We start from the raw sequence: 21,190 nt of genomic DNA, 5'->3' as shown, positions 1-21,190 counted from the left end.
CCCAGAGTGCCTCTCACCTGTCACCTGTGTGTGTAACATTTTGGACACATGCTGAGGCAGGAAATATTAACAACAACAGCAGTAGTCTTAATTCTACTACTACTACTACTACTTTTTTTTTTTTTTTAAACGTGGCCTCCAGCCTCCCCCAATAGCCACACCTTTGCCACCATTTTATTTACCTTAATATTACATATCCTAATACATAAGTAGCTATCCTATCTGTGTTGAATTAGTTGAGCCGCAGATCTTTACGGCATTCAGTGACTGTAGCCTCATAGTCAATATCTGCAGCAGTTGTCGGGATTGGGGCAGAAGCTCTCGTTCCCCTGAGGCAGAGCAAAGCCCACCGAAGGAGAGAGAAAGACAGTCGACATCTCATCCAGGCTGTAACGAAACTTCTGGGCTGCTGCTTCTGTTCGGAGATCACCTCCGCGAGTCTGGCGTAGAAACATCTTGCACTTGGTCCCATCCCACCAGAGGTTGTGAACACTAGAGGAGTGAAGCTGCCTTGATCAACGTTTTGAATTCTCTCCCCATATGCCCTTCTCTTGTCGTTCTCGTTCCTCCTATGTGCAACGTCGAGAGCTAGGTTACGGTGACATGCGGCCATGGGATCAAAAATCCTGATGTGGAAGAAAGCTCGCTGTCCCCGCGTCCAGAATCCTCGAGCACTGACGTCCACACGGGCTTCATTAGATGTGTTTGAAGTCCTGTGTTGGAAGATCTCACCATCCAATGGAAGGAGGGTCGGTTCTACTACTACTACTACTACTAATGATAATAATAATAATAATAATAATAATAATAATAATAATAATAATAACTACTACTACTACTACTACTAATGATAATAATAATAATAATAATTATTATTATTATTTTTTTTGTATATGGATACATGACGAAGACTTTAATAATAATAATAATAATAATAATAATAATAATAATAATTATAATTATTATTATAATTATTATTATTTTATTATTATTATTATTATTATTATCATTATTAAAGTCTTCGTCATGTGTCTATATTAAAAAAAAAAAAACGTGTTTCCGGTAATGGGCTGAAGAAAAAATAGGAAGAGGAAGTCGATTTTTCCTTTTTCTTTTTCGATTTTCTCAACCACTACCGAGAGTGCGGGTTCTGATAGGTATATTTATTTACCTTTTTCACCGTTTATTGTATGTGATCTGAGGACAAATAGATTCGTAGAAATATTAACATGGCTTAAATATATCGGACAAAAATTTTCTAGGTTGGGTAAATCAAACATTTGATTTTTGTTTACCTTACCTTACCTTACCTTGCCTTACCTTACCTTACCTTACCTTACCTTACCCTAACAGAAGTCTCATTATAAAAGAGTTTGTTCAGCGTAAAATCTGTTCATCTTGAAAATGCAAAACAACCACGCCCACATTCACGCGTATTAGCTCGTGATTGGCTGTCGGTATAGCTTAATAACACACACACACACACACACACAGTATCAACGCTGTTATAATCCCTTAGTGACCTATTTGACCATTCCCAAACGTCGAGGCATCCCGCTAGTTGGTCTACGAGAGCAATAGAGGCCACCATCTCTGAGGCTATAACTCATAAGGCAACAACCTCACTTAGCTATATAGTGACCCCATATAATGAATGAGAAACTCGGGAGTCATGCGTCTGGCAGATGTAAACAGGCTGGCTTTTTGGAAAGGCTATCGTACCTCTTCGCTTACTAGGGAAGATGTGATCGTGTTTATCCCGGATTCTCAAATAACCGAAGGTAATTATATTCACTAATTGGAGGTAAGAGATTCCATCCAGGTGAAGCACGTCAGACACTAACTGGGGAGAGCTCTGCCTGTCTGTCTGTCTCTCTGTCTCTCCCATAAACAAGAGTTGTTAGCTGAAATCAAAACATTCCGACAGTCTGCATAATTTTCTTTTCTCTGCCCGCGAGTTCACAGCCCTGAGCAAGAGGGAGGGTTAGTGAGGATGGTTGAAGGGTAGGGGATGGATGTCACGAGATGATACACGAGACCATAAATAAATGACTAGAGATAGTTACTGTAGAGGATGGTAAGTTGGATGGTTGCTGTAGTAATGAGGTGGATAGACGAGGATATAGATAAATGGAGATGGTTATGAAAGAGGTGTAGGAGAGGTTTGAGGTTGATTAAGGGAGGAAAGAGAGGATATAATCTTTAAAGAATATAATATTTCTTTATTCATGGCGTATAATATGCTAATTATACAGTATATACGTGATTATCTGTATACGTGTATATAACTAATTATGGATTTTTTCAGTCGTGTGAGGATCTGATGGATATATTTACGCATATACGGTATTTTCAGATCCCCCCCCCCCACCCCCCATCACTTTGACCTTTACGATGGCGCGTCTCTCCTGGACAAGACAGCGCATAAATCATCACCAGAGATTCACTTGTTTTTACGAGACACTTCCCCGTCTAGAGATAGTTTGTCTTTTACAACGCACTCAGAGGCTTTTAGAGACGTTGGTGCTTTTTAACTCTCCAAGACAACTGCTTCTTGAACAGCTCTCAGTCAGTTTTTGTTTTCCGAGATGTTTCCTGTATGTTGATTAATGGTCAGTCTCTCTCTCTCTCTCTCTCTCACACACAAAGGCCGTTCATGTGATAATGTTGTAACGCTGTGTTGTGTTTCAGTGCAATTGTTGCATTATAACTGAAGAAATTATGTCATTCCACATAATCTATAGCACTAGACATCCATTGGACGAGAGGTTAAAACACAGAAAAACAGGTTCTCTCGTTTATATATGTGTGTTTTCTTCACCTACTGTGGGATTTTAGTGTTGCTTGATAAACACAAAGCTTCATGTAACACAGTGTTGTAACATCTATTCTTGTGTTCCAACGTATATAAACACAAACGTTCATGTAACACAGTGATGTAGCTAGAATTGTTGTTTCATCATGAAAACTGTAACAGGATAAATACAGAGGTTCAAGTAATACAGTGTTGTTGTTGTTGTTTCAGCGTACGACTGTCTGCAGTGCATGATCGAGGGGTCCAGCATGGTCAAACTACGGGCCAACAGTCGCCAGTACCACCGATACTTCCGCCTCCTGGACGACCTCTCGGCCATACGGTGGACCCCGACCACCAAAAAGTCCACTAAAGCACAGTGTAAGTCCGAGTCTCTCTTTGTTTATTTTTAAGTCCAATTCTCTTTATCTCTGTAAGTCTACCAAGGCCTAACGTTAGTCCAAGATTCTTTCACTCACCATATTTTTGTAAGTCCAGTAAAGTCCATTCCAAGTACAGGTCCCATTTTAGGTTCACCAAGGCCCTGTAAGTGTCTGATTCTCTAATTTTCTTTGTAAGTCCAATTTTTCTATTTTTAAGTCCATGTTTTCTTTCATTTTGTTAGTTCAGTGAAGTCCATTGTGAGTCCAACTATCTCTCTTTGTAAGTCCGGTATAGACTAACAAATAGAGGCAACGTGACCGGCACTTCACTTGACCTACTTTATTTCCTCAACTGTAAAGTCACGTTACCCACTTACGGATGAGTAGACTGTGGATGGCACGGGATCGAATATGTGACCTCTTAGTACAGGAGACGAGTGCCGTATCCTCTCAACCTCCATATCCCTGTTAGTAGGTGATCATAAATTCAATTAGGTTTTACACTTGACACAGGTGTTCCCAAAGGTCACCTACCCTCAGTACCTGCAGGTAACCTTGTTATAATGAGGGGAGAAGGAGGATCAGTGGTGGCTGTTTGTGTGAGGTACATAGAGAACTAGTGATAGACGAAGAGTGTGTCTGGGAGAGAAGGGGAGAGAAATGAATAGAGAAATATATATAATACAATGAGTGAGCGTGTGTATGTGTGAGAGAGAGAGAGCAAATTTATTTATTTATATGTTTGTGTTTAGAAATGAATATTTGTGCACGTGCGTTGAAAGCATATGAAGTGTATGTGTGTGTTTGTAAAAACTATTTGCCTTCATCTTAAACACACACACACACACACACACACACACACACACACACACACACACACACACACACACACACACACGGGGTCGGTGTTCTCAACCCAAATAACACACTAACACTCGTTGGAAAGTTGAACCTTTTGTCTCCATCAGTAAGACACGCACGACACCCCGGGAGGTTTGTGGGAAACATTAATCTCTAAATGTTTGTTATATTAAAAGTTTATCTTTTGTTTTTGCTGGGAATAAAAAGTTTAGATTTAGATTTGATTTTATTAAGTCATTTATTTGGTGTGTGTGTGTGTGTGTGTGTGTGTGTGTGTGTGTGTGTGGAGACAGAAAGAGAGATGGTGAGGATAAAATGCAAGTAGTTTATTTTGTGTTTTACAAAGTCCATTATTCACATTAGAGAGAGAGAGAGAGAGAGAGATGTGCCACATAAGCTCCTGTCATAGGTTCATACTTATTCTTAACGAGGAAGACTATCCCCCCCCCATCCCCTCCCTCTACCCTTCTTATGCCATGGTCAATGTGAGGGAGCTGATGAGTAATTGAGGTGAGGGAGGGTTGATGGGAAGGGATGAGGAATGGTGAAAGAAGGGTTTGAGGGGTTGGTTGAGAAAATGTGGTGAGGGAGGTGTGGATGGGATAAGGGTGAGGGAGGGAAGATGATGAGGGGAAGGGGTGACTGAGGGTGAAGAGATATGGAGGATGAGGAGAGGGGAGCGAGGGAGGGACAGGAGCGAGGGAGTGAGAGGGGAGCGAAGGAGGGAGAGGAGCGAAGGAGGGAGAGGAGCGAGGGAGGGAGGAAGGGAGGATGAGGAGAGAGGGGGGAGAGAGAGGGACGGAGGGAAAGAGAGAAGGAAGGAACAACTGATTGGCAAAACATCTCATATCTTGCACGTTCGCGGATGAATAGTTGTCCCCTGGATACCTGTAGATGATAACCAGGCTCTCTCTCTCTCTCTCTCTCTCTCTCTCTCTCTCTCTCTCTCTCTCTCTCTCTCTCTGTCTCTCTCCTTAAGGTGAAATAAACTGGGGTTAACCTTCAGGTAATCCAGACATAGAAAGGTTATAGTGAGAGAAACGAATTCAAACACAAGCGAAACGAAACTTGAGGTTGAAAGAGATCTCAGTGTTTCCTGGCTCACTTAAGCTAATGCACTAAGTTGAATTCTCAGAAGCTCTCGAGTTAAATTTTCCTTCCCCTTGGTGATGGAGATGGTAGTGGTGGTGATGGTGGTAGTAATGATGGTGGTGATACTCTCTCTCTCTCTCTCAACAGTACATTTTTTGACCAAACAACCTGCGTCTCTTTCATCTTCTCTCGTCTTCTGGCAGTTTCTCACGATTTGCGGAGATGATGAGAACAATTTCTCTCTTGTGCCTCAAAATGGTAAGGATCTCCCCCGCCCCCTTGATATCATGACCATAACTTGGCCTCCTCCTCATTCTTCTGGTTTATCGTTCCTGATCACACGCATAAGGTCTAGGGTTCTGATAAATCACACGGGAAATTCACATCTTCAGACTAAGGAGAAGTAACTAGCTTTTCGTCTTTTATTCACACATCTTCAGAGGCAATTGAATAAAGACGAAAGCTAAGAGTTGTTTCATTTTTCCCGTGTGATTTATCAAGATTTATCTATTATTTTCATTATTTATATATATATATATATATATATATATATATATATATATATATATATATATATATATTTATATATACAGAGAAGGGTGAGATCAAGTCCACAATGGTCAGTATTAGGTAATGACCCTACTAATCTTCAAAAAGCACCGCAGCAGTCGGTAGTCAGGTCAGAGGGTAAGATGACCCAACCTTCTCACCTGGTTACAAATCTTCTTAATTACGAAATTATCCAGTTTGTACATACCATTACTCAAATTTATGTTGACGGATTCGGTATGTAATTCAATTGACAGTAGGAACATATAGAATCCAGTGAGAAGGTTGGGTCATCTTACCCTCCGACCTGACTATCGACTGCTGCGGTGCTTTTTACATAAGAAGAAACATAAGCAAATAAGGAGTCTGCAATAGGCCGGTTGGCCTGTGCATGGCAGCTCCTGTCGAGAGTTACTACCACTCTCTATCATCCATGAATCTATCTAGCCTCCTTTTGAAACTTTCCAGAGTTCCCGCACTTACTACAAAACTGCTAAGCTTGTTCCACTCGTCCACCACCCTATTTGTGAACCAGTTTCTTCCTATCTCCTTCCTAAACCTAAACTTATCCAACTTGAATTCGTTGCTCCGAGTCCTATCCTGCTCGGATATTATAAGAACTTTATCTATATCCCCTTTATTGATTCCTTTCACCCACTTAAATACTTCTATCATATCTCCCCGCACTCTTCGTCTTTCTAGGGAATGCAAGTTAAGTTTCTTTAACCTTTCTTGATATGGAAGGTTTCTAAGTCCCGGAATCATTTTTGTCATTCTTCGCTGCACTGACTCTAGTGAATTTATATCCATTCTATAATAAGGGCACCAGAACTGAACCGCATAATCGAGGTGCGGCCTGACCTCTGCACTCTTGTTACTTAAACTTCTAGATATAAAACCCATTGCTCTGTTTGCCTTATTTCGAACATTAACGCACTGTTTTCTAGGCCGTAGGTCCGGGCTTACAAGTACCCCGAGGTCTCTTTCACAAGTCGACTTCTCTAGGTTGATGTTGTTAAGGCTGTATACATTATCAGTATTTGTTCTTCCAATATTAAGTACACTGCACTTGCTGGTGTTGAATTTCATTTGCCATTTTTCAGATCACCCCTGCAGTTTATTTAGATCCTCCTGTAATGCATTTGCATCCTGCCCTGAATTAATCTGCCGCCCTATTTTGGTGTCATCCGCAAACTTGCTTATGTCACTGCTGATCCCAGTATCTTGATCGTTTATGTAGATTATGAACAAGAGTGGGCCTAGTACTGACCCCTTGGGAACCCCACTGGTTACACGGCCCCACTCAGATTTAACACCATCTACGCTGACCCTCTGCGTTCTATTGGTGAGACATGCTTTTATCCAATTTAAAACTTCCCCCTCGATACCATGAGCCTTAATTTTTCTCAGAAGCCTCTGATGCGGTACGCTGTCAAATGCTTTGCTAAAGTCTAAGTAAATAACATCGTAATTTTCGTCATTATCTACTACCTCGAAGACTTTCCTAAAAAACGTCAGCAGATTTGTTAGACAAGATTTTCCCTTCGTAAACCCATGTTGAGAGTTGTAGATTAATTTGCTTTTCTCTAGATGCGATCAGATGCTATCTGCTATAATTGATTCAAGAAATTTCCCCACTACTGACGTCAAACTGATCAGCCGGTAATTTGACGCTGATGCTCTGTCTCCCTTTTTGAATATGGGTACTACATTTGCCTGTTTCCACAAGTCTGGCACAACTCCGGTGTCTAATGATTTTGTAAATAAGTTTACGAGGGGTCCGCTAATCTGTTCCCTACACTCTTTCAAGACTCGAGGGAAAATTTCATCCGGCCCTGGGGATTTTGTCTTTTTTAGTTTATTTATCTTCTTAAGAACATCCTCTTTTCTGATAGTGATATTCTTTAATTTCTCTTCTTCCTTTACCTTAAATATCAGTTCCACCTCTGGAATTTCATAGCGAATTTCTTCTGTGAAAACTGATAAGAAGTAGCTGTTCAATGCTTTGCTTATTTCTTTTCTGCCATTTATCACTTCTCCCCTCCCTGACTTTAAAGGCCCAACTTTGTCCTTGACCTTTGTTCTATATACCTAGAAAAACCCCTTGGGATTCGCCTTGGATTCTCTTGCTATTTTGATTTCATAGTCTCTCTTTGCTTTCCTTACATTTTTCTTAACATTCCTAGATAGTTCATTATACCTATTTCTGAGCTGCTCCTCCCCTCCCTTTAATTTCTTATATATTCCTTTCTTTATTCCTATGTCATGTTTAAGTTTTCTGGTCATACACCTTGGCTCATTCTTATTTGACCTAATTTTTCTGTATGGTATATTTTGTTCTTGTGCTTTATGTAGTATACTAGTGAATATATTATAGTCATGATCAATTGTTGTGTCATCTATGACCTCACCCCTTCCTGCTGGGGACTGACGTGACTGTTCCCAGGTGACCTCACCTAGGTACCTTCTTAACCCCTGATAATCCGCCAACCGAAAGTTTGGGACTCTGGCCATATTGTCATTGTTTTTTATTTCTCAATTTAGGGTGAACCTGATTTCTCTGTGATCACTGTTACCTAGTTCTTCCCCTACTGTGATATCTCTGGACAGCCATTCACGACCAACCCCTCTTCTAGGCAAGACACCACATACTATCGGGATTCCTCCCCTATCTCTAATCTTCCCCAGCGCCTCCCTATCCCTCTTGAAAAGTTCCTCACTCCGAACCTTTCCTATGTCGTTTCCTCCCACACTAAGACACACTACTGGATTGGTACCCTCCCCTGACAAAACTCTGTCTAATCTCTCAGCTACATGCCCTATCCCAGCCCCAGGAAATCACACCCTAGTCCTACGTTTCCTATCTCTTGTATAAAAAGTCCTATCTAAAAACCTCACCTGGCTGTCCCCAACTACCACGACCTTACCTCTGGGCAGGGTTTGTACAACTGCCCTTTCCTCTACCTGCACCACACTTTCCTGCCTCTTCTCTTCCTCGCCAGCTTCCCCCAGCACCTGGTAGGGGTTCCTACATTCCACACCATGGTCAGCTTTCCTGAGCCTGACCCTAGTCCCCTTGGAGACAACCACTCTCCACGCCTGCTCCTCCTTCGCAGGTGTCCTGCTAGGCAGGACACCTACCTGAAGGAGTTCAGTCCTGAGGGCTTCATTTTCCCCCTTTAGAGTGTCAACCTCACTCCTCAACTGCCCCAGCAGAGTGGCCAAGAGGTCGTCTTTCCCCACACTACTCTCCTCTTCCCCCAAGACACAACGATCCAAGGCGGCCATTTTCCTTGGTCACTACGGGAGAACTTGGGGGCACGTCCTTCTCCAAGCTGGGTCATGACCTAATACCTGACCGTTGTGGACTTGACCTCACCCTTCTCTGTATATATATATATATATATATATATATATATATATATATATATATATATATATATATATATATATATATATATATATATATATATATATCTATATATATATATATATCCACCTATCTATCTGCTTATGTGTCATTCTTAGTCTGTGTCTGTCTGCCTGTCTGTCTGTCTGTCTCTCAGGAAGACTCTGTGTGATTTATATATATTCTTATTGCCGGGTGCAGATACCTATGAGAGAGAGAGAGAGGTGGTCACGTCTTTATACATAATACCTGTGATATATCTTAAGTCGACGAGACCCAAAATGGCAGCCGTGTCCTGCTCTCAATCTCCCTCGCAGATTTTTCTACGTGTTTATGCTTCACCCTTTTTACTTCATCAGTTTCTTTACCTTTAATATTTTCTTTATCTCTTTCTTTAACGTTACTTCACCTGTCTCTTTCTTTTCAATATTTTTTCTTTAATTTTTCTTCATCGTCGTCTTTAATATTTCTTCGCCTTTACCCCTTTCTTTAGTTATTGTCATGGTTTTAGTATGAATCCGTGGTAGTAGGAGTAGGAGTGGATTATATTATATAAAGATAATATTATGTCGTATTTCTTATTTCTTGCCGTAGAGTTCGATACCTTCACACTGGTTACTTACAGGAGATTATGGCGTATCTACGTAGAAGTTCACTCCACCACTCGACATTCCATGATTTATACTTGATAAATGATGATTTAATGAATTCATTTAATTTTCAACATCCATCTAAGTTATTGGTTATACTATGTCATAACCAATCAGTCATTACCTTCAGTAATAATAAGATAGGATCACAGATACGGGCAGATAATTGCACTTACATTTATTTGTCAAGCTTCCATACAATGATTTACAATTTGCATGGATATATGGTTCACTCACGTTCACGCTGTAATAAAATTAATCTTCTAAAACAGGGAATTTTCAACTTGGGGACACATGTGGTTACTCTACTATGGGTGTGACTTAACAGAGCCTTAATTCTTCAAGTGATACATTTACTGCCAGCCTGGATTGCTTTTGTTGCAACCAGGCTTCATCACAAGAACTTCTTCCCACGGCCATAACAACAAAAAGGTACTCTTGGGTTACCACACATAGTCTCGCGTCACTGACAGTCACTGGACGGTTGTCGCGGCAAGTAGAACTGGTAAGCGTGACTTGAATTAACCATTAGGTGCAATAGACCAGCCTGGATTGCTTTTGTCGCAACCAGGCTTCCACACGTGATATTTCCACGGGGATAACAAACCTAGGTTAACACACTTAGTCTCGTGTCGATCACGGTCACGGTAGACGGGTGTCGTGCAGGAGAACTCTGAAAGCGTGAATTAATTAACCATTTACTGTAGGTTTGATAGGCCAGCCTGGATTGCTCTTGTCGCAACCAGGCATCCACACGTGATATTTCCACGGGGATAACAACCTAGGTTAGCACGCTTAGTCTCGTGTCGACGACGGTTCACAGGACGGAGTGGCGGTGGAGGACTCTGTGTGGTGTGGTGTCCCGCCCCCTTTCAGGAGGGAGAGGATGGAGACGACGTCTTAACTAACCCATGGCTCAGGGGATACTACTTAAAATGAGGTTTTTGGGTGTGAAGCGATGAACAGTACAACACTGTTTCACTGCCCACCCCCCTAAAGGCTGGCTGACATACACTAATTGAAAAATACATGTCCCAGTTATGCCTCGCCGGGCGTCTTATCTCTGGTAAAACAAACTTTGGAGTTGGTTGCGTGGGTAAGCCTAACGCAACCCATGACAGTTATTGTCTTCACTCTTTTCTTTTAATATTTTCTTAGCTTTTGTTTCTAATATTTTATCATCCCTATTCTTTAAGTCACTCTTTCTTCAATATTTCTTATTCTTTTATCTTCACTATTTTCGTATATTCTCACTTCGTTTTCTTCAACAATGCCTTAGTCCGTTTGCTTTATAATTTTCGTTTATAATTTTCTTCAATGAGAGAGTGAGTGAGACAGAGAAAGAGAGAGACAGTGATACACACACACACACACACACAAAGAGAGAGAGTGAAAAAGATACACGCGTACAGAGAGAGAGAGAGAGAGAGAGAGAGAGAGAGAGAGATATATATTTGCTGGTATACACGTCTCCCAGGGCTGCTTCTAAACTACCAAGGTCGAGCGGCTACAGTACCCAGGAGAGAGTGTGTGGCTGGGTAAACAATGTGTCGAGCTGGTGGGGAGAAGGAGGTCATTCTTTAAACTGGGTGTAGATGGAGGGTCGCCGTCTAGGGGAAACAGACATTTGTGCTTATCAACGTGATGTTAGTAGGAGGTGTCTAGGAGCTACCTCGTCTTCCTGGAGTTTAATATTACTACTACTACTACTACTACGACTACTACTACTACGTTACTCTCTCTTCGAACCTTCACCACAATAGACCTTTTTCTCTTCTTCTATATCTCCTCCTCCTCCTCCCTCCTCCTCTTCCTCCTCCCTCCTCCTCCTCCTCCTCTTCCCTCTTCCTCTTCCTCTTCCTCCTCCTCCTCCTCCTGTTTCTTCCGTCCTCGTTGGTCTCCAGGAGGATTCCATTTAACTCACTACCTCTGATTCGAGTATGACCTCTGTGGTCTCTACCGACCTCTCCATAACCTCTCACCTGGACACCTTCAAGCGCACACACCACACTACACACACACACACACTACACTACACTACACCACACCACACCACACACACACACACACACACACACACACACACACACACACACACACACACACACACACACACACACACACACACACACACACACACACACACACACACACACACACACACACACACACACACACACACACACACACACACACACACACCGACCTAGAGAATAAAGTAAACTAAAATAAAAAGTAAAAGTAAATACTAAATAAACTCGACTCTTAAAGATTGTAATTGAACGAAGGAGGAAAGAGAGCAGTTCGACCTGCAGGAGTGAACGAAATGAAAGATGGAGAGAAACCAATTAAAGAGTCGTAAAGTGTCACTGGGTCGATAGATCAGACCTCAAGCTCGAAGCACTGATTGAGTTGAGAGAGAGAGAGAGAGAGAATCACCTGGACGATAGATCAGACCTCAAGCTCGAAGCACTGATTGAGTTGAGAGAAGAGAACAGACAGAGAGAGAGACAGAGAGAATCACCTGGTCGATAATCAGACCTCAAGCTCGAAGCACTGATTGAGTTGAAGAGAATCACCTGGACGATAAATCAGACCTCAAGCATAAAAGTTTGATTGAGTTGAGAGAAAGAAAGAATACTTGGGTACTCAAAAACATGAAAAGTGGTTTGAATGTTTGGATAACATTGGATCCCATTTTGAGAGAATTGAAAGACAAGAAAAAGACAATTGAATAACAAAAGAGTGTAAGTGCAAGGCATTCAGATCTATAGACGTCGTAAGATCAGTATTAAGATATATAGAGAATTAAGAGACAGTGAAAACCGATTGAATCCCACAAGAGTATAAGTGCAAGAGAGTCAAAGCTGTAGACATTGTAAGGATCAATGTTTAAATAGAGAGTATTAAGAGACTGGAAAACCAATTGAATCCCCAAGTATAAGTGGAAGAAACAGCCAATGAGAACAGAGTTTATAACGAGAAGGTCAAAAGGGATAAGATTCGTAAGTGTATATAAATGGTTCTAGGCAGGATTTTTAAACCTTCTTCATATCGATGTATTGAGAGCTTCAAAAATACCGTACAGGCAAGTGAAAGAAAATGAGGATAGTTGAAACCACGAAGAATGTAACTGGGAACAATAAAGTCAATTGTTCTGTGAATCAGGTCTTAAGCATTGGAGAAAATCGGGTGAGAAATAGAAAAGAAACGAGAGAAAGAGGAGAGGTCAATTGAGTTCTTCAGGATGTGATTGTAAGAAACACGAACACTTGGGGATCGAGTAAAATACATATTGGAAGTCTTCAAGCGTAACACACACCATCACACACACACACACACACACACACACACACACACACACACACACACACACACACACACACACACACACACACACACACACACACACACACACACACACACACACACACACACAAGGGTCAAGCACAGCATATACAGTGAAAGCCAAACAGACCTCACTCACTTACTGAGGGTCAAAGAGAACCTGTTGATGTCCTCCGAGCTTACACTTAGCAACACCAGCATTAGTGTAGTGATGGGTGGCAGTGGTGGTGGTTGGGATGAGGGTAGTACATGCTCACTTATGGTAGTGGTTAGCGTGGTACTTGAGGCTGTAATAGTTTTATGGGATTGTGTACAACATGACAGCTTTGCCTCGTTAAGTTAGTGTTGGTAGCTCTTTGTACATTAGTTGTCGTAGTAGTGGTGGTGGTAGTTGTACTTAGTTGTAATGTAGGTCACAATCATTGTACGTTTAGTAGTAGTAGTAGTAGTAGTAGTAGTAGTGGTTCTTCAGGGTGTAACCGCTGAGGTGTGGGAGGTGAAGGTCGACTACAAGGCTTTACTACTTAAAGAGGCCCTGTCGCCCTGGTGATCCTACCTCCTCCATCACCACTACCTCCTCCTCCTCCTCCTCCATCACCACCATAACCCCCTTCTCTTCCTCCACCTTCTCCTTCTTCTCTTCCTCCATCACCCACTCCTCTCCCTCCTCTATCACCACTACCTCCTCCTCCTCCTCCTCCATCACCACCCATAACTCCCCTTCTTCTCCACCTTCTCCTTTCCTCCTTTCCTCCATCCTCCTCCTCCTCCTCCTCTCCTCCTCCTCCCTCCTCCCTCCTCCTCCTCCTCCCATCCCTCACCCATACAGCCCCTTCTTCCTCCATCTTCCTTTTTCCACCTTCTCTTCCTCCATCAACCTCTCCTCCTCCTCCTCCTCCTCCTCCTCCTCCTCCTCCTCCTCCTCCTCCTCCTCCATCTCCACAACCCCTTCTTTCTCCACCTTCTCCTTCTCCTCTTCCTCCATCACCACTCCATCCTCCTCCCTCCCTCCTCCCTCCTTCTCCTCCTCCTCCTTCTCCTCCTCCTCCTCCTCCTCCCTCCCTCCTCCATCACCACAACCCCCTTCTTCCTCCACCTTCTCCATCACCACCTCCTCCTCCTCCTCCTCCATCACCACAACCCAACCCCCTTCTTCTCCACCTTCTCCTTCTCCTCCTCCTCCTCCCATCACCACAACCCCTTCTCTTCCTCCACCTTCTCTTCTCCATCACCACCCTCCTCCTCCTCCTCCACCCTCATCGTCTTCCTTCTTCCTCCTTCCTGGCTGCAAGACGGGTATGAGATTGACTGTACCTCCGCCCACCACTCCTCCTTGTTTCATCGCTAAGGGAAAACATCCTAGAAATTTTCTTTTATTTTGTTAAGTCTCTCACAATTTTTACATATATATACAGAGAGAGAGAGATATGCAGGTATAGAAAAGTATTAAAGGTAGAAACACACACACACACACACACACACACACACACACACACACACACACACACACACACACACACACACACACACACACACACACACACACACACACACACACACACTACATATAATACCTCTCCTATCTATATCATATACCTTCTATTTCTACCCTAAAGAGATTATCACCAATTATGTAAAAAAAAGCGATCGGTATAATTGTTCAAATCAGACAAATAATTATACACATTCTAATTATATAAATTAATCCTTCACATCATATGAATAATTTTCCCCACTTGACATTCTCAAACTTATTCATCCAAACTGGAACAGGAAAATGAATAAAGGTCTCGCAAAGTGAAAAATGTAAAAATACTGAGTTTGTGAGGCAGTTCCCTGGAGGGTGGAGGCGGCTGGCTACGTCTCCTCTGTACATTCACTCATGTGGAGTCAGGCTGGTGGGTAGTGTAAATCTGGGAAGCTTTTATCGTCATTATTATTATTATTATTATTGATATTAGTAGTAGTAGTAGTAGTAGTAGTAGTAGTAGTAGTAGTAGTAGTAGTAGTAGTAGTAGTGTAATTTTTAATGTTTGTTATTATTATTATTAGTAGTATCCTTATTAATAATAATATTATTATTATTAACAATGCAATACTATAGGTTGCCAAAACAGGTGTGTGGTAACAGATATATACGATATGGAAAGAGTGGTATAAGGCCTAGTGAATGAAGAGTGGAATAAAAGACGTGTATAAGGAAATAAGCGATAATTTTACCTGTGATTAGTGAGAAGTGGAAGACACTGGACAACAAAAGGGAGAAAATGTGAGAGAAATAAAAGTGAATGAAGATTTTAGGTGAAAGGATGAATGATAAAGAAGATAATAACAAACCGTTCTGGAAAGAGGTAAGAAAGATGGGAAAATGCTCATAAAAGACGAAGAAGTTTAGAGAACGAGAGATAGAGAATTTATGGATGATTTGAAGAGGATGAAATTAACCCAACACCAACCCAACCCTACCCTACCCTACCCTACCCTACCCTACCCTACCCTACCCTATCCTATCCTATCCTACCCAACCCAACCCTATTATTATGACCCTTTGTAAACTCTACTCTGTAATCCTTTTGCGCTACCGCTCACAGGATGCGTGCGGGGTGCACAATAAAGTAGCCGCTGTAAGCGGCAAAATCAAAATCAACCCTACCCTACCCTACCCTACCCTACCTTACCTTACCTTACCCTACCCTACCCTACCCTACCCCAACACCCCTACCCTACCTAACCCAACCCAACCCTAGCCTCTACCCTACTCCTACCCTACCCTACCCTACTCCTACCCCTACCCTACCCCACCCTACTTAACCTACCCTAACTTAATACCCCACCCTACCCCATTCTTTAACTCCACCCTTACCCCCACCTTGCCTTACCTTCGACCTACCCTACCCTACCCTCATTTCTTAACCTTACTTTGGCCTTGCCTCTACCTCCTACTCCTACTCCTACCCTACCTAACCTAATCAAGGCTCATCCTATTCGTGTGTTTCATTATCAAAAGAACGAGCGTGCTTGAACATAAAGATAAATGCCTTCTGATTAATGTCATATACATTGGTAAATGTCACTCTCGTTGTTTTGCTCTAGGGAGGGGAGGTGGGAAGGTGGGAGGGGGAGGGGAGGTGGGTGGGAGGAGGAGGAGGGGAGGGGGAGGTGGGAAGGTGGGAGGAGGAGGGGGAAGGTGAAGGGGAAGGGAGGGGGAGGAGGGAGAGATGCAAGCCTGACCTACTGTTCTCACTTAACCTTTTACATCACTGGTTGGGTCACGGTGCTGGGAGGGTCGTGGTGGGTGTTGATGGTAGCCTCAGGTCACCCGGGTATGGCCACTTGACCTGGTTATGACGTTGGGTATAATGCTATGTTAAACAGGTCGTTAGTTTTAGCATGGGGTGGCTCTTTGCCCTTCACATGACTAAGATCCTTGCTCAGTTAGTTGACATTTAATCCAAGTTAACATTTAAGTCTTAAAGTTAATATTTCAAGTTTATAAGTTAACATTACAAGTCAGTAAGTTAACATCATTGGACTGAAAGTTAACATATTAAGTCTGTAAATTCATTCTTATCGTTGCCTTCACTCCACGGAGGATGTTTACCCATTTACTCACCTTATTTAACTGGTGGGGTGACGTCTCTCTCTCTCTCTGTGCTTCTAGGATACACCACTATATCACTCCTCCCTTACGTTTCCTCTGAGAACTTCCATATCCTGTTGATAATTTACCCCATATGATCCCATGATATAAGCAAGCACACACACACACACACACACACACATACACACACACACACACACACACACACACACACACACACACACACACACACACACACACACACACACATTACACACACACACAGGACGTCTGTAAAGTCCTCATTCTCAAAGACTCTTACGTCAACATGAAGATTAGACTCCCAGCTTATATCACCTGATAATTAAACACTCCAACTCTACCTGAGGGGCTAAGTTAGTTTAGCATAGCTCATGTTATATTTGGTTAGGTTAGGTTAGGTTAGGTTAGGTTAGGTTAGGTTAGGTTAGGTTAGGTTAGGTTAGGTTAAGTTAGGTTAGGTTAGGTTAGGTTAGGTTAGGTTAAGTTTTTTACTCATCAGGAGATATAAACTATTCTCTAGAGTCTATATGATCCGAAAAAATAAACAAAACAACATAACATTTGAGCCTCACTTTATATGACCTAATTTAAACGAACCAATTAAAGAAGCTTCCTCACGTCCCCCGGTATTCGGTGGGTGGGGGGGGAGAGGGGGTGGGGGAAGGGGAGGAGAGGGGATAGGGGAGGGGAGAGAGAAGGGAGGAGAGGGGAAAGTTGTCGTACAGTAAGTATCTTTGAGAATCTGAAGGTGTTAGTGACATCAAGGGTGACCTTCTCCAGAGTACCTTGGCAGGGTTCTGGCTAATGGACCTTTACCTGCTTCCTGTAGTAATAATAACAACAATAACAATACCATTAATAATAATAATAACAATAATAATAATAATAATAATAATAATAATAATAATAATAATAATAATAATAATAATAATAATAATAATAATAATAATAATAATAATAATAAAGTAAATATACCAATAAGATTAATTAAAAAAATAATCCAAATATAATAACTAACTCTCAGCTGACGGGATGAGAGCTGTTTAGTGTACCAGCTGTGTGGGTGTCAGCTGTTTAGTGTACCAGCTGTGTGGGTGTCAGCTGTTTAGTGTACCAGCTGTGTGGGTATTAGCTGTTTAGTGTACCAGCTGTGTGGGTGTTATCTGTTTAGTGTACCAGCTGTGTGGGTGTTATCTGTTTAGTGTACCAGCTGTGTGGGTGTTATCTGTTTAGTGTACCAGCTGTGTGGGTATCAGCTGTTTAGTGTACCAGCTGTGTGGGTATCAGCAGTTTAGTGTACCAGCTGTGTGGGTGTTATCTGTTTAGTGTACCAGCTGTGTGGGTGTCAGCTGTTTAGTGTACCAGCTGTGTGGGTGTCAGCTGTTTAGTAACCAGTGTGTGGGTGTTATCTGTTTAGTGTACCAGCTGTGTGGTATCAGCTGTTTAGTACCAGCTGTGTGGGTGTTCTGTTTAGTGTACCAGCTGTGTGGGTATCAGCTGTTTAGTGTACCAGTTGTGTGGTATCAGCTGTTTAGTGTACCAGCTGTGTGGGTGTTATCTGTTTAGTGTACCAGCTGTGTGGGTGTCAGCTGTTTAGTGTACCAGCTGTGTGGGTGTCAGCTGTCGTATACCACCTGTGTGAGTGTCAGCCAACGAGCGATAAAAGCAGCAGTGGTTTTATTAAAGATCACACAGAAATAAGTTTCTTGGAACTCTGGAAATAGTTTAGCTCTGTGATGGAAAGGTTTTTGAGAAAGAGAGAGAGACAGAGAGAGAGAGAGAGAGAGAGAGAGAGAGAGAGAGAGAGGCTCGGGAAGTTATCATAGCTGGATACGTCAGTCAGTCAAGTCAGGAGCGGCGGGAATCGGGCTGACTGATGCAACCAAGAACTAAACCAACAGCAACTATCTTCTCTCTTAGATCTCTACACTTCCTCTTTTTCTTTTTCCCTCTCTTCTTCTCCTCCTCTTCCGTTCTTTCTTCTTCTTCTTCTTCTTCTTCTTCTTCTTCTTCTTCTTCTTCTTCTTCTTCTTCTTCTTCTTCTTCTTCTTCTTCTTCTTCTTCTTCTTCTTCTTCTTCTTCTTCTTCTTCTTCTTCTTCTCCATCTTCTTCCCCTTTTCCTCCTCCTCCTCCTCTTCACCACTAACTACTGTAGATGGTGTAGCGTCTCTGTACCATTACCGTGGAAGCATCTTAATCACCTCTCTCTCTTTCACTCTCTCCAACAGTACTAGCCATTCTCTCTCTCTCTCTCTTCAACAGTACTAACCATTCTCTCTCTCTCTCTCTCCAACAGTACTAACCATTCTCTCTCTTTCCCCAACAGTACTCATCGAACAGATCAAGGAGATACGAACGGGCAAGAACTGTGAGAGTCTCCGCAATAAGGACTTCCCGAGTTCCTACAACGAGGAGAGGATCTTCAGCATCTTGTACGGGGACTCCTACGACAGCCTGGACCTCATAGCTCACTCACCGGAGGAGGCCAATATATGGGTGACGGGACTCAATGCTCTTATAGGAGCATCTAAAGGTGGGTTGGGTGGGTGGGGTTCTATGGGCGTCTGTGGCTGGTGTGTGTGTTACTGGGTGAATTTGCTACTCTCTCTCTCTCCCTCCCTGTGTTATTATCTTTTCTTTCTCTCTTTCTGTTTCCCTCTCCGTTCACTCTTTTCGCTCGTTGCTCTCTCTCTCCATGTAATATTTATATCCCTCTCTCTCTCTCTCTCTCTCTCTCTCTCTCTCTCTCTCTCTCTCTCTCTCTCTCTCCATGTAATATTTATATCCCTTTCAAGATTGTGGAGATTTGTAGCAAATTCTTTTTTTTTCTTTATATATTGTCGTAAATTTACTAACCTTGTGTGACGTCATGATCACCGGCTGTGTTTACTAACGTAGTGTGACGTCACGACCCATTAACTTTGTTTATCAACATAACTCCAAATTTTTCCGTCTTTCCTTTCTTACCTCCGTCTCTTACCGTCTTCCTTATCTCTCATTATCCTCGTCTTACTGTCTTCCTTATCTCTCATTATCCTTCTCTTGCCGTCTTCCTTCCCTCTTACCATTCTTCTCTTATCGTCTTCCTTACCCCTTACCATCCTTCTCTTATCGTTTTCCTTACCCCTTACCATCCTTCTCTTATTGTCTTCCTTCCCTCTTACCATCCTTCTCTTATCGTCTTCCTTCCCTCTTACCATCCTTCTCTTATCTTCCTTCCCTCTTATCATCCTTCTCTTATCGTCTTCCTTCCCTCTTATCATCTTCCATCCTTCTCCGGCGTCTCTCTCATTCTTAACTCTCTCCAGGTGTGACGCGATACCACCAACCTCTGTAACATGATTCCCATAACACCCATCAGTTGTTCTAACTATTAGCAGAGTATAAGAGAACACATCCAATTATGGTCGAATCTCTGTGGAGTTCTGACGCCATTAAAGCCGCCGTCTTTGTGTCGTAGCTTTAGGAGACTTTGTGTAGTCCATCTGTGTATCTTTAATGAACCAGTTTGATGTAATGGCCAACTACACCAATAACAACTACAAATACAACAACATTAGGTGACTAGAATAACAACTATAAAAATTATTAAAAAAAAAAACAGTAACAAGTAAGAACAACAAGTGCAAGTAAAACAACAAGAATAACAACAATAAGAACAAGTAACAACAATTATAACAACAACAGTAACAACTAATACAACTATCCACAATAACAAATAACAAAAGCAATTACAACAGCAGAAACAAAAACAACTACAACAACACAAAAGAAACATTGACAATCTAAAATCTGTAAAATAATTATCAACATTCATCATCCGGACTCACTGTCTCATCATTCATCATTCACTACATCATCATTCATCATCCGGACTCACTGTATCATCATTCATCATTCACTACATCATCATTCATCATCCGGACTCAATCATCATCCATCATCCGGACTCACTCTATCATCATCCATCATCCGGACTCACTCTATTATCATTCATCATCCGGACTCACTCTAATATCATTCATCATCTGGACTCTCTCTATCATCATCCATCATCCGGACTCACTCTATCATCATCCATCATCCGGACTCACTCTATTATCATTCATCATCCGGACTCACTCTATTATCATTCATCATCCGGACTCAATCTATCATCATCCATCATCCGGACTCACTCTATCATCATCCATCATCCGGACTCACTCTATCATCATCCATCATCCGGACTCACTCTATCATCATCCATCATCCGGACTCACTCTAATATCATTCATCATCTGGACTCACTCTATCATCATCCATCATCCGGACTCACTCTATCATCATCCATCATCGGACTCACTCTTATCATTCATCATCCGGACTCACTCTATCATTCATCATCCGGACTCACTCTATCATCATCCATCATCCGGACTCACTCTATCATCATCCATCATCCGGACTCACTCTATCATCATCCATCATCCGGACTCACTC

General features: G+C 42.2%; 1 protein-coding gene across 1 annotated transcript in view; it reads left to right on the top strand.

The window, feature by feature from the left end:
* Positions 1-1,672: 1,672 nt before the first annotated feature.
* The window catches only part of LOC121869360 (inactive phospholipase C-like protein 1), a 66,522-nt gene continuing 47,004 nt past the window's right edge, over positions 1,673-21,190 (top strand). Inside the window, exons 1-3 of the mRNA XM_042370696.1 lie at positions 1,673-1,781; positions 3,026-3,175; positions 19,035-19,241. Coding sequence (XP_042226630.1) covers positions 1,673-1,781; positions 3,026-3,175; positions 19,035-19,241 — 466 coding nt within the window. The remainder of the gene's footprint in view (positions 1,782-3,025; positions 3,176-19,034; positions 19,242-21,190) is intronic.

Source organism: Homarus americanus, unplaced genomic scaffold (assembly GCF_018991925.1).
Source record: "Homarus americanus isolate GMGI-L3 unplaced genomic scaffold, GMGI_Hamer_2.0 scaffold36734, whole genome shotgun sequence".
In the NCBI taxonomy this organism is placed as follows: domain Eukaryota; kingdom Metazoa; phylum Arthropoda; class Malacostraca; order Decapoda; family Nephropidae; genus Homarus; species Homarus americanus.
This window is presented reverse-complemented; position numbering and strand designations above follow the sequence as displayed.